This window comes from Barbatula barbatula (assembly GCF_947034865.1).
Source record: "Barbatula barbatula genome assembly, chromosome: 25".
NCBI classification, from domain to species: Eukaryota; Metazoa; Chordata; class Actinopteri; order Cypriniformes; family Nemacheilidae; genus Barbatula; species Barbatula barbatula.
This window is the reverse complement of record NC_136788.1, coordinates 4421330-4434839: the sequence shown is the minus strand read 5'-3', so window position 1 is coordinate 4434839 and position 13510 is coordinate 4421330. Positions and strand designations below refer to the sequence as shown.

Below are 13510 nucleotides of genomic sequence, written 5' to 3'. Positions count from 1 at the left end.
TAGGGACTCTTGCTGCAGACTCAGCGCTGGGAGTCTCCTCGCCACCCTGTGCTCCCATATCCTCTGGAAAAACAATACAATTACTTATTGTGCTATATTTTATTTAATCGGCTTATTAACCAGTCATCATCGTGGGCTAGGAAATCTTCGCGGTCTCTAAACACCCTTTCCCTCCTTAGTCTGCCATTGGCATAGTCATCCAGCAATGCCAGCGCATCCATCATGTCGTAGATGCAGGGGTTCACCGTAGTATTTATGTTTGCAGCGATCACATTCAAGCCTTTACACCTGTCATACCAATCAGACAATGAGTGGTAAACCCATATGCGCATCCTTAGATCATTAGCAAATGAAAGTAAAATAATTAAATTGATGCACTTTTATTTGATAAATTATTACCATTTATTTATATAAATTGGTATGTGGACATGCATGTTTTATTGTGGACGCATAATGAGGATTGAAAGTGATTTGTATGTTTATGGTTATATGGATAGGTCTATATGCGCAACTTTTCAAGAAGTTGATTTGGTCTACAAAGCTTGAATACCATGTACAGCATTAAATAACTAAGCCACCTGATGGGCTAGATATGTAGCAGGAATACGTCACTTCCTCAGGGGTCCTATAGTCTTGCTAGGTGGATGCTTGGGTCTGGCTGGTGCAAAAACATATTGAGCTTCAAGGTAAAACTTAATTAATCTCTGTTGTCTAGCCTCTACGGACAACATATTACAATCAGATGTTCCATGCCTAAGCAGGCAGGACATTCCATATGTGCATCCCAGGCGTCCATAGAGCCTGAACACATGGAGCATGAAGCAGCCACAATGTTCATAACTAAATTAAAAGTAACCTGGACAACCAATGGGTCAACTAACTGAATCTCTGTGAGGGAGTGCCGTTATGTAGTTAAGACTGCAATGTGCACACAATAAACAATGCACCAATAGGCACAAAGAAAAACATCCAACGGACTGTCTCTGGCGGCCTGGAACTATGAAATAGAAACACGTTTTGCACACAATGTGTATACAGATACACACACAAGAGAGCAAATATACATTGTAGTTGCCATAGTCTACCTTTAATAATTGATTGTGCTGTAAACATCAAATCATTTAATCCTAAAGTCATTAGCAAATGAATGTACAAGGTGCATCTGTTAAAGACGGACAGGAAGCCTCTGGGTGGCGCGTGTGCTTCAACACGGCCACAATAACGCCTATAAATAAGACTTCACGAGACTCTCAATGATGTTTTTATCATTCGAGTGATTGTCAGGCGCCTGTTAAACACACAGAAGACGCGCGAAAGATTTTCACCAAATATTCAACACACAAATAACAAGAAAAACCTTCGAGGCTTCATCCAGTAACTCGCGCTGCTCGAAGATTTGACCGTAAAGTGACAAATGAAACGATTAATCAGCGTGTCATTTAGCTTCCAGATGGAGCTCTGCGCCTCTTCTCGGTGTTCACATTGTTTTTATCGCACACACGGGCTTTATGAGTCCGGTTTTATTGTAAATGTTGGAGGAGAAAACACACGAGTCAACGGCTCCTGGAAGCACACAGACGCTGAACTGTCCAGTTGAGTCTGTACGGTTCTCATGTGCTGTATAACACTGCAGCGCCGCGCTCGGTCGCTCATCGTTCCTGATCTACTACAGATTGTGTGACAGCACTGATCCGAAGAGAAGAATGACAGAAACCGCTCCAGCTGCCGCCGCGCCGCCGGCCAAATCACCCAAGAAGAAATCTGCTGCTAAAGCCAAGACCGCCGGACCAAGCGTGGGCGAACTCATCGTCAAAGCCGTGTCTGCTTCCAAGGAGAGGAGCGGCGTGTCTCTCGCCGCCCTGAAGAAAGCTCTCGCTGCCGGCGGCTACGACGTGGAGAAGAACAACTCCCGAGTCAAGATCGCCATCAAGAGTCTGGTGACTAAAGAAACTCTGGTCCAGGTCAAAGGAACCGGCGCTTCAGGATCATTCAAACTCAACAAGAAACAAGCCGAGACAAAGAAGCCCGCGACGAAAGCCGCTGCCAAAGCGAAGAAGCCCGCAGCCAAGAAGCCCGCTGCTGCTGCCAAGAAACCCGCCGCTGCTGCCAAGAAATCTAAGGCTGCACCGGCAAAGAAGACCGCCGCAAAGAAATCTCCTAAGAAGGCGAAGAAGCCAGTTGCTGCCGTCGCTAAAAAGACAACGAAGAGCCCCAAGAAGGCGAAGAAACCAGCGGCCCCTAAGAAAGTAGCCAAGAGTCCCAAAAAAGCAGCTAAAAGCCCGAAAAAGGCGAAGGTTGCCAAACCCAAGACGTCGAAGCCTAAAGCAGCTAAACCCAAGAAGGCCGCCCCGAAAAAGAAGTAAAAGTCCATCTGCAAAGTTTTTACACAAAAAAGGCTCTTTTAAGAGCCAACCAAGAGCCCACTAAAGAGCAGCTTTACTTTACCGTCTGTGTTCATAACAAACAAATGAATTCAAGACATCGGGTTCAAATTGATTGTGAGGGTTGTAATCGTCGGGAGTCTTTTAATTCACATCAAGCGCAATAATGTTGCGGTGACCTTGGTTTCTACCATTGTTTTCTATGTATCATGAAACAGCGCGCATATTAAGGGACGGTTTCCCAGACAGGGTTTAAGTCCCAAACTAATTTAATGTTAGAGAAGTCTTGATCGAAAACAACTACATCAGTGTGCTTGTGTTGTCTCAGACATTTTAGTGTAACGTTCTTTAATTTAACCAAGGCGTTGTCCTGTTTGAAAGTGATATTTCACCCAAAAAATGAAAATTCTGTCATAATTTACTCGTGCTCTTCACATTTCAAACCTGTGTGACTGTTTCCCTCCGCATAACACAAAATAAGATATAAAACCAATGCGAGTGACTGAGGTCCAGTTAACAACATTTTCTGGTGAACTGTCACTTTAAGCTCGTCATGTTACGTGAAAGCGCCTTTAAGTGTGATTTGTGCCGTTGTGGTTAAAGAGTAGTGGGAGGCTGCAGACCTGGAGCCGGTAGATATAGCCCGAAGCAGTTTTACGCCCCTGTTGTTCCTTTCGACTTTGTTGTAAAAGAAACTAAACATGCAAAATGATGCTTGGCTTATTTGGGCTGTGATAAATCTCAATTATGTATCTGGTAGTCCATCATCTGTGCTCTTGCTGTTGTGGAACATGTGTCCATCTTGGAGGCTGAGGAGAAATTCCTGCGAGGACCTGTCATTGACGCAAGGTACTGTAAGGATCCTATAAAGGAAAGAATGTTGAAACATGACATCCTGCCATTATTTATAAATAACCATTGTTTCTACCACTATACAACTTTTGCTTTTTATCAGTGAGCGGGAGAACTTTACAGCAGGATAATAAAACTATTAAAGAAGACAGGAGTCATGCTGTTAAAAATAGTCATAGTGTTAATAAGAAAAAATTATGCACAACAATTTTGTCTCTTTCTTTTAAATGACCCCTGGAATTTTAGAAAAGGGTTAAATTGTGTTTGTCTTTATAAAATGCAATGTAGGCCATAAGCTGTATGATGAACAATTACACAGTACTGAATGTCTAATGGCCTGAATATGGTTAATATCTATAAATTCACAACATCATATATCAGTCAGTCAGTCTCCTGTATATAAACAGTTTATAAATAAATATATATAATACATTTATTTTACAGTAGGTCATAGATCGGCAGCCTCCCCATATAGTGTTATTCGCCGTATTTCCTTCTCCCCCTACTGGACGCATGAGTTACAACAGGGGCGTAAAACTGCTTGAGGCGTATATCTACCCGCTCCAGATCTGCAGCCTCCCCATATAGGACTATAATGGGCGGGTTTCGGAGGGAAGTTCTGTGATTGGTGGGAACTTTTCACAGAATCCAACCAATGCCTGACGAATGGCACGCATAAATACTGGAAATCACTGCGGTGAACCACAAATAACATTCGTTTACACAGTCACAACAACAATATTTGGATCCAGTAAAGATGAGCGGAAGAGGCAAAACCGGAGGCAAAGCGAGAGCTAAGGCCAAAACTAGGTCATCCAGAGCGGGTCTTCAGTTTCCAGTTGGCCGTGTTCACAGGCTTCTTCGCAAAGGTAACTACGCTCATCGCGTCGGTGCCGGAGCTCCAGTGTATCTCGCAGCTGTGCTCGAGTATCTGACCGCTGAGATCTTGGAGTTGGCTGGAAACGCCGCTCGGGACAACAAGAAGAGTCGAATCATTCCTCGCCATCTGCAGCTGGCGGTCCGTAACGACGAGGAGTTGAACAAACTGCTGGGTGGAGTGACCATCGCTCAGGGTGGCGTGTTGCCCAACATCCAGGCGGTGTTACTGCCTAAGAAGACCGAAAAACCCGCCAAGACTAAGTAAACAACTTCCCCGAAACTATAAAGGCTCTTTTAAGAGCCACCCACATGAACCAAAAGAGAGTGATTCCGTTCTAAGAACCGTATAATTAAGATTTATTGTAAAATCGTAAACCAAAAAATTATTTTTATTCTTAGTCAAATGACAGAAGATTGTATTCCATATATATAAACTATAAGCGTGTATCTGAGAGCCATATGCTTTGAATGTATACGATGGATGGAAACCAGTGTCTGGGTGCTTAAAAACTACTGGTGTCTTTGTTTCTGTTGAGCTCTATACGATCGTAAGGGTTTTACATCCCCCGGCTGTTAATGCGACAGACGGGTTTTCCAGGTATTTCCACTCAAAACTATGAGTCAAGATTCAAGATTCAAGATTCAAAAAAGCTTTATTGGCATGATAAAAAAGTGTTTTACATTGCCAAAGCAGGAAGATTAAATATAAACATTCTGTATAAAATAAGAGTATCCTATATAAGAAACAATATGTACACATCAATACAGACATAAAAGTGCGAAGTATTGACAAAAGTTCTTAGTGAAAGTGACAGGATCCTGTCATAAGTGTCAGTTTGTGTGTGTTGTGTCAGTGTTGTGTGTGTTGTGTCAGTGTTGTGTTGTGTGTGTTGTGTTGTGTTGTGTCAGTGTTGTGTGTGTTGTGTCAGTGTTGTGTGTGTTGTGTTGTGTTGTGTTGTGTTGTGTCAGTGTTGTGTCTGTGTTGTGTGTGTTGTGTCAGTGTTGTGTGTGTTGTGCTGGTTGTTGCTCTTCTGTCGTGACAGGACTTGACGTATCTCGCCGCCAGGTTTGAGCTGATGGGCTTTTCTCCCAGTATGTATGAGATCTTGTCCTGTTGTTGAAACTGGTTGAAGTCTTTGTGGAAGTTTGTGAACTGGGGGAAGAATGTTTCTCTGATGTCCGTATAGTTTGGACACGAGGTTAAGAAGTGCAGCTCTGTTTCCACTTGTCTCTGTGTGCAGTGTGGACACAGTCGCTCTTCTCTTGGAGTCCATGTCTGTCTGTGTCGGCCCGTCTCCACAGTGAGCTTGTGTTCACTGAGTCTGTACATGGTCAACACTTTTCTTAGTTTAGGGTCTGATACGCTTTTGAGGTATTCTGCCGCTTTATATTCTCTGTTTAATGAACGATAGCATTCAAGTTTACTTTGCTGAGCTGTTGCTTCTGTCCAGTGTTTGAGATATTTTTCTTTTTGTGTTTTTATCATTTGGTTAATTCTGGCTGGAGTTTGGGGTTCAGTTGGACACGTTTGGGGTTTTAGAGTTAGTTCTGAGATCAGTTGGATGAGACAACTTTTCTCTGGGTTCAGCTCCTGATGACGTAAGGCTTTGTGATGGAGTGATTCTGTATCGCTGTTCTTAAGGTGGTTATAGAATTTAATCGCTCTTTTTTGTATTTTAATTATTAGAGGATATAGTCCTAATTCTGCTCTGCAGGCGTTGTTTGGGGTTTTGCGTTGTACCCGTAGAATGTTTTTACACATTTCTGTTTGCAGAGTCTCAGTTGGGTGTTTGTCCCATTTGGTGAACTCTTGGTTGGTGAGGGGACCCCAAACCTCACATCCATAAAGTGCTATTGGTTCTATAACGGATTGGATTATTTTAAGCCAAATTCCAGCTGGGATGTGGATTTTTATATTCCTTTTGATAGCGTAAAAAGCTCTTCGTGCCTTGTCTCTCAGGTCGTTCACTGCCTTGTTTAGGTTTCCGGTGTTACTGATGTTTATACCGAGATATGTGTAGTTCTGGGTTTGCTCTAAAGGCACGTTGTTGAGTTTAAAGTTGTGATGTTGGTTTTGTCGACTATGCCTTTTCTGGAATATCATAACTTTGGTCTTTTTAAGGTTCACTGATAGCGCCCATGTTTGACAGAAGGTGTGCAGGATGTCTAGATGTTGCTGTAGACCCTCTTTTGTGGGTGACAGCAGCACCAGATCATCTGCAAACAGAAGGCATTTCACTTCAGTGTCTAGTAGGATGGGACCGGGTGCTGGTGACTGTTCTAAAGCTCGAGCTAATTCATTAATGTAGATGTTAAATAGAGTAGGACTCAGACTACAGCCCTGTCTTACTCCACGACTCTGGGAGAGGAAGTCTGTGTGCTTGTTGCCTATTTTAACTGTCCATAAATACAAGCGAACGGCGCTTCAATGTGACGCATCTAAACAAAGAGTTTCGAGCGGGAACCGTCAAGCTGCTATTCGTCTGAAACAAACGGGAAACGCACAGCCATTGGCCAGTTGTGGGCGTCACACATTATCCAATCACGTCCCAGTGCTCTGTTGCCACCCTCTGAGCTCATGTGGGCAACAAGTCTTTATAAACGGCAGCAGAGTGAAAACTTTCATTTCATTTCTGCGTTTGACGAAGAACATTTGAGACTGAAGTCATGGCGAGAACTAAGCAGACCGCTCGTAAGTCCACCGGTGGAAAAGCCCCGAGAAAGCAGCTCGCTACTAAAGCCGCCCGTAAGAGCGCACCAGCCACCGGCGGCGTGAAGAAGCCTCATCGTTACAGGCCCGGTACAGTGGCGCTGAGAGAAATCCGCCGCTATCAGAAGTCCACCGAGCTGCTGATTCGCAAGCTGCCTTTCCAGCGTCTGGTGAGAGAAATCGCTCAGGACTTCAAGACCGATCTGCGCTTCCAGAGCTCCGCCGTCATGGCCCTGCAGGAGGCCAGCGAGGCTTATTTGGTCGGGCTTTTTGAGGACACAAACCTGTGTGCCATCCACGCCAAGAGAGTCACCATCATGCCCAAAGACATTCAGCTGGCCCGCCGCATCCGTGGAGAACGCGCTTAAACTCCTGCCTACGTCACCCACTTCAATCCAAAGGCTCTTTTAAGAGCCACTTCAATATCACTGAACGAGACCATTTCACTTGTAATTGTTTAATGTTGATCGCAAGATATTGTCAGGAACACATTTAACTTGAAGTGTGCATTGCGACAGACCGGAAATGCAAGGCCGTCCGAAGATATTCCGCTGCGTAGCAAAGTTCGGTGAACTCTTACTTGTTCACCGTAGGTTTCAGGAAAAGGTATGAAGTGTCCATTTGTATTTGTTCTACAGTGCACATGTAGACTACCATTTTTCATTTTGAAGGTATTCGATTTTACACAAAAACAACAATGGTTGTTCGTAATGGTAATAATAATTACTATTTTTGCAGTGTATCGGATGTTTTGTATCAATACAGTAAGGTGGATTTATTATCGATTAGGTGCAAGAGTAGTGGTGAGGGTTAAAAATAGATTATTGCTGAAATCGTGAATTGTGCCTTTTTCCTAGATGGATCATCCTACAATTCAATTTTAAGTAAGATGATGCCTTCATTCAAATGTGTTATATATTGGACCCCGCCAACCAGTCCTATCTTTTCCTAAGAATGTAGAGGAAGGAAAACAAGGCACATCTAGTTTTTCCCAACATGACTGAGCTGCTATATTTGGTGTCTTCTTTACCAGCTTTTGGTGTGTTCCTACACTATAAGAAATGTAAGCAATCACCTTTGGCGTCAACTGCAGCACTACAGTAGGTCAGTCAAAGTGAGCCAGTTCTACACATTTTCAGCAAGCTGTACATCTTGTCATGGTCACATAATTTGCTAACATATGTCCCATGTTTGTTTTAATGTCTATTGTCACAGATGACCTCCAGCAGTATCAGCAGCAACATCCCCAACAAACCCCTCAAAATCAGAAAAAAAATTGCCTACAATCTTAAAAAACAAAATGTCAGGGGCCACGGTAATCTTTTAATAGTAACCACACAGCTGTTCTTTATTAATCTGTACAACAGAGAGAAAAAAAACTACGGTTTGAACAGCTTAATACACGTCGATTTCTAATCTCAGAGCTATTAATAGGTCCAAAACCTTTTAAACATTTAAGTAGTCTTTTCTGTTCTGTTTCTTTTTCAAAACTGCATAACAGCATTGGCTGATATATGAAAACAGAAGCCTCTGTTTTGATACGTTGACCGCAAGGAATTTGTTACAATAAACAGTTTTGATGTTTTAAGCACAGCCCTGTTTAACACCTTGTTCTATGTGCCTCTTTTTTATTTGAGCACCTGCTCTGCTAGGTCCTGGTGTACACATTAAAGATGGTAAACTCTGAATTCATTCTTATCTGCACAGCAATACACCGGTCAGCTTTACACTCATGACATTTTTCATTGTGTCCAGCTTTTTGTGCCAAACAATGGCCACGCCCCCTGCTATTCTTTCTCTCACTATTCCCATTGATATGTCAGTAGTGGACTCACCAGCCCCATATGGACATTTTCACTAAAAGAGTTCAACTTCCCCAGGTCCTGTTAAGATAATAACGTTTCTTACAGACACAAAATGTCAAAACTTTGCAGCAGGTTGTCAACTACAGTACGTCTGGCTTTATCTCCTGCATTGTTACCCAGGCTTAGCCCACGACAGTTGGTCTGTGCTTTTTTCTCGTTTTTTATTTTTAATACATTTGTAAAGATTTCTAACAAACTTCTTTCACGTTGTCATTATGGGTTATTGTTTGTAGAATTTTGAGAAAAATTAAATCCATTTTTTAATAAGGCTGTATCATGACAAAATGTGGAAAAAGTGAAGCGCTGTGAATACTTTCCGGATGCACTGTAAATATGTATCAAATTTAAGTGAATTTTTATTTAAAACAAGCATCTGCCGGCGTGGCAAGAAAAGTCATATTGAATTCAGTGAGTAATAAAACATAAAACTTAATTCAAGGGTCTCTTTGACAATTTTCATTTTGCTTGTTTTAAGCACAAATTCACCTAAATAGTCATAATTTTTATTTTCGTGAAATAGATGTATCTTGATTTTAAAAAAAAATGTTGTATACTGGTAAAGTATTTTTTTTATGTATTTTTCTTTTTTATTCTACTGAGCTGTATGTGCTCAAAGTGTGCAAATGTGAATCAACTTGCTCCATCAGTTCGAAACAAAACACAGTTCAGACTAGAGTCCCACCGATATTCAAAAAAGGCCCATTGGCCCAAAGACCGAGCTCAAATGTCTACCTATGAATGTGGTTATTCAAAATGCAAAAATACTGTATGAACATTCAGTTTAACATGAACAAAAGCTCAATTTTACGGAAGACTTCAACGTGTACTCATTTTTTATTGTTGTGATCTTTGTTTTATGTTTATCGTGTGAATTTTCTTGTGTAAGTTTGTGACTATTGTGTGTTTGTCAGGCTTCACTCGTCCTAAAGTGAGGGTCCTGCTGCCCTCCAGTGAAGAGATTTCCACAAAGAAAACAGCAACACTGATTCATGTTGAACATGTATTCATTTAGAGACGTATTAAAGAGACACAATAGATCCAAGTTAAGTCGTTTAATGTGTCCGCTCGAGACTGCGTCCGAAATCGCATACTGTGACAGTACGTACTAAATTGAAATAAGTACCTACCTATCTGTTAAAACAGTACGTTCTATTGAGTATTAGCGGGAGAAGTATGTGTCCAGTATGAATACGAGTAGGGTATTCCTGCACAATCGGAGGGTAGGGTGCAGTTATAGGACCCCGGCTATAGGACCCTATTTTTTTGTGACGGCGCCACCTGCCGAACTGGATAATCACCAGAAACAGTAGTTTGAGATGGACGACATGGACAATCAGACTGTGAATACCGATTTTCGATTAACTTGTATTATATTACGTTTAAACGAAGCAAAGTTTACACAGCCAAAGTGAGAGCTCACTATCATTCAGAATTCATGTTCTAGTTGTATTAATTACTACGATGTTTTTAAAAAAAAAACTTTTCCACTGAACATAATAAATTTTATTTTTAAGAAACCTATACAAAATTTTGGAACAGTAAACATCTCAGGTTAAATAATTTCAAAGAATATGTGAGTTCTTCTAAATTAAATTTGTCATCACAATAATGCTCTGAAATCCATAATGGTTATTCAGTGTTGATGCGCACACACACATATAGCTATAAACAGACAGTAGGAGAGAAAGAGTGCGAGATTGCTAGTGTTTGAAATGTTGAAATCTGTATTATGTATGCTATTGCTGTTTCGAATGTTTACATTGTTTGTATTGTTCCGCTTTAGCGGTTATTTGCCGCAATATGTCTAAGCTAACGCTACATGTAGCTGCTACAAACGGGTTTACACATAACTACGTATGGTGGTATATTACCCTAAATATTATTATATGTGGTGTTCATTGTATTAGCGTTCAGGTGGAGATGTAGGTTATACATTTGTACTGTGCAAATTTGCATTATAAGCGCTATTGGCTATGCTAACAATGTTAGCGATGGTTATTGATAATTTGTAATTGTTATTTCCCTTGTTCCTTTGTAGAACACACCCACATGTTCAATCATAGTGGCAACAGGAATAAATAGAATTGCCAAACAAAGCCTCAATGTCTTCCTTCACTACTTTGCCGCCTCAACCAGTTAAATTCTTAGAGTAGTATAGTTCACTACTTAACACTGATTGCCAAGTTCAATACCAGAGATTTTGAGTCCCAAACCTCAGATTTGTTGGGTCAACTATTCATGTTTTGTTAATAAGACTGTTCTGTAATTGTCACAGATGTTGAGAGACTTTTTCCCTCGATGATGCTCATTGAAAAGTTCAATGCAAACACCTCAGTTTTTCTCTGTTAAATTACTTGTTGTCTTTCGTTTCAAACTGAATATTCTGAAATTAACATTAAATATTGATAAAAAAAACATAAATAAGTCCAGAGAAATTCATTTATATGCACTAACATTCAAATCGGACGTCCGGTTTAAAGCTGTCCGCTATTGTTTCATTTACTTTTGAAATTTGATCGTTGCTTAGCTCCCGTTGCATCACGGGATATATAATATATATGTTCTTCCGATCCACACTCACGAATCTCGGCGGATAATATAACATTTGTTTTGATAATTAAGAGCAGGGGCCCGTTCTTCGTACGTCGCTAACTCGGTTAGCTGGATTTGATTGTTGATGATTTGGCATGATCTTGGATTGTTCGGTTCTCGGACCCTCATCCTGGACTTGCTGTCGTAGCAACAGGTCCGTAAGCTTGAACCTGCTCGGGAGCAGGCTAACTTCATGTAAACAGGATTAGATTGCGGCTTTATAAGCGGAGGAGATAGGTATGTCTGTCGCCGCCATGTCTTGTCCATTTTTACGACAGCAACCTGTTGTGGAAGGTGCAAGAATAATTCGCAGAGCTTTTCGAATGAATAGACAGGATCATTTAGCGCAGCGCGATAGCGTCATTGTTGAGAGATACCGTTTCGTAAGGGTGTTATTTACATCATTCATTTGGAACCACACATTACGTGTTTAACACGGAGGAGTCGGGCTTTAACAACAGCACAGACTGTGTGCATTTGCAAACTTTACCTGGCGCTCAAGCAGTTTTTAGGGTTTTTTATTGTATTTCTAAGCCACTTAAGATCACAGGTTGTAAAGCAGGATTTTCTAGCTATTGCAGGTACATTTATAATTGTTAATGACATGCAATCATGACCATGCCAATAAGTATGAATAACAGTATGTGTCCTTCAGGCTTCCCTAACGTGATTTGTGCCATAGACTGCACACATGTCCCCATCAAGGCCCCCCAGGCCCCAATGATGGGGATTTTGTGAAGCGAAAGGGCGTTCATAGTGTAAATGTGCAGGTAAATTACAATTACAATTTATAATATTCCAGATTATTACATGGGAAAAAAAGTAATGAAATCAAAAAGTATGCAGTTGACTGACTAAAATCTCTTCGATGGTGTGTGACTCTATGTTCCATATCACAAATGTGGAAGCAAAATGGCCAGGATCAATACATGACTCAAGAATTTTCAGAGAGTCACATTTATGCACATTATTTGAACGTGGTAAGGGAACATACATTTCAAGCTCACAGTATTATACACAGTATTATGCTGAGCCTAACAGAACTGCATTTTTCCATTATACAGGGGATTGTGAAGGGATCCTGCTTGGAGACAGGGGCTATGCCTGCAGGCAGTATTTTATGACGCCCTTCCCTGAGCCAAACCCTGGACCACAAACCCGTTACAATGCAGCTCTAGCCAGGACAAGGGCACGCATTGAAATGACCTTTGGGCAACTAAAGGGAAGATTTCAGTGTCTGAAAAGTCTGAGGGTTGCACCTGACAGGGCCTGTGACATAATTGTTCCAATATGCCATATTGCATAATATTGCCACCATCAGAAAGGAGAGGACCCCTGTGGTGGGGGTGCAGCCTGATGATGACCTCCAGCCACTGCACTTGAACCAACCTAGTGGCAGAGCTGCACGGGACAGAATTGTGGAACACCATTTTTTTACTGAATAAAAGACAAGACAAATATGCTTAGTTTCTTGAGTTTTATTTAAAAGATTATTTAAAAAGAAAAGCCAGCAAGTCATATTTTGCCTGCAATAAGAGATAGTTATGGAAAGTCAGCAATACTACTATGTGTGAAATAGTGTATTAGCACTTACTCTGAAGCAACTCTATCTCCAGTGAAATTTTTCTCTCTTTCAAGTTGTCGAGTTCAATTTCTCCTCTAATTTCTCTTTTTTCACCTCAAAATACTCTATTTTTGGTCAAAGATGCCGCTTATATAGGGAACGGATGTCACCCTGTGTAATTTTGTGAAAAAAAGGGTCAAAACATGCCTCATGCAACAAAAGTAAAACACTGCCCACCTCTGTATCAGTTCTTTGTGCAGACTGTTCTGTGAGCCTTTCTGTAGACCTTTCTCTAGGTGTGGACTCCTGCAATTCATGTTGCAGACAGAAAGAATAGGTACACAAGTATATTCAAATTATAGTTAAGTTATTTATGCACTTACAGGTTCTTCCTACAAAGGACAGTCATCTGAGAGGATTTCTTCACAGGACGTGCAATGGAAATAAATGGGTATTACAAAGTGTTGCACTCTTGGGGGGGGGGAAATAATGTCATTACAATTAACAACACTGTAAAAAAATAATGTGATCAATAACTCATGGCAAAATATTTGATATGAACTAAAAGTTTATTAGTTTTCACTTTAACAAACATTTGAAATGACTGTACCAAATTCATTTAATGCAGCAACAAACCATTTTACAGTATACTAAGAGAAATAAAAGC

At 41.0% G+C, this 13510-nt stretch overlaps 3 protein-coding genes across 3 annotated transcripts; all 3 read left to right on the top strand.

Moving 5' to 3' along the window:
* Positions 1-1703: 1703 nt before the first annotated feature.
* On the top strand, positions 1704-2363 carry LOC306890509 (histone H1-like; the record flags this gene model as incomplete). The annotated part of the gene is made up of 1 exon (XM_079450301.1): positions 1704-2363. The coding sequence occupies one exon, from the start codon at positions 1704-1706 to the stop codon at positions 2361-2363; it is 660 nt and encodes a 219-aa protein (XP_079306427.1).
* Positions 2364-3990: 1627 nt separating this feature from the next.
* LOC306890522 (histone H2A-like) lies at positions 3991-4377 on the top strand (the record flags this gene model as incomplete). The annotated part of the gene is made up of 1 exon (XM_079450314.1): positions 3991-4377. The coding sequence occupies one exon, from the start codon at positions 3991-3993 to the stop codon at positions 4375-4377; it is 387 nt and encodes a 128-aa protein (XP_079306440.1).
* Positions 4378-6779: 2402 nt separating this feature from the next.
* Positions 6780-7287, top strand: LOC306890517 (histone H3.2; the record flags this gene model as incomplete). Its single annotated transcript, XM_079450309.1, has 1 exon — positions 6780-7287. The coding sequence occupies one exon, from the start codon at positions 6780-6782 to the stop codon at positions 7188-7190; it is 411 nt and encodes a 136-aa protein (XP_079306435.1). The 3' UTR covers positions 7191-7287.
* Between the last annotated feature and the right edge of the window lie 6223 nt (positions 7288-13510).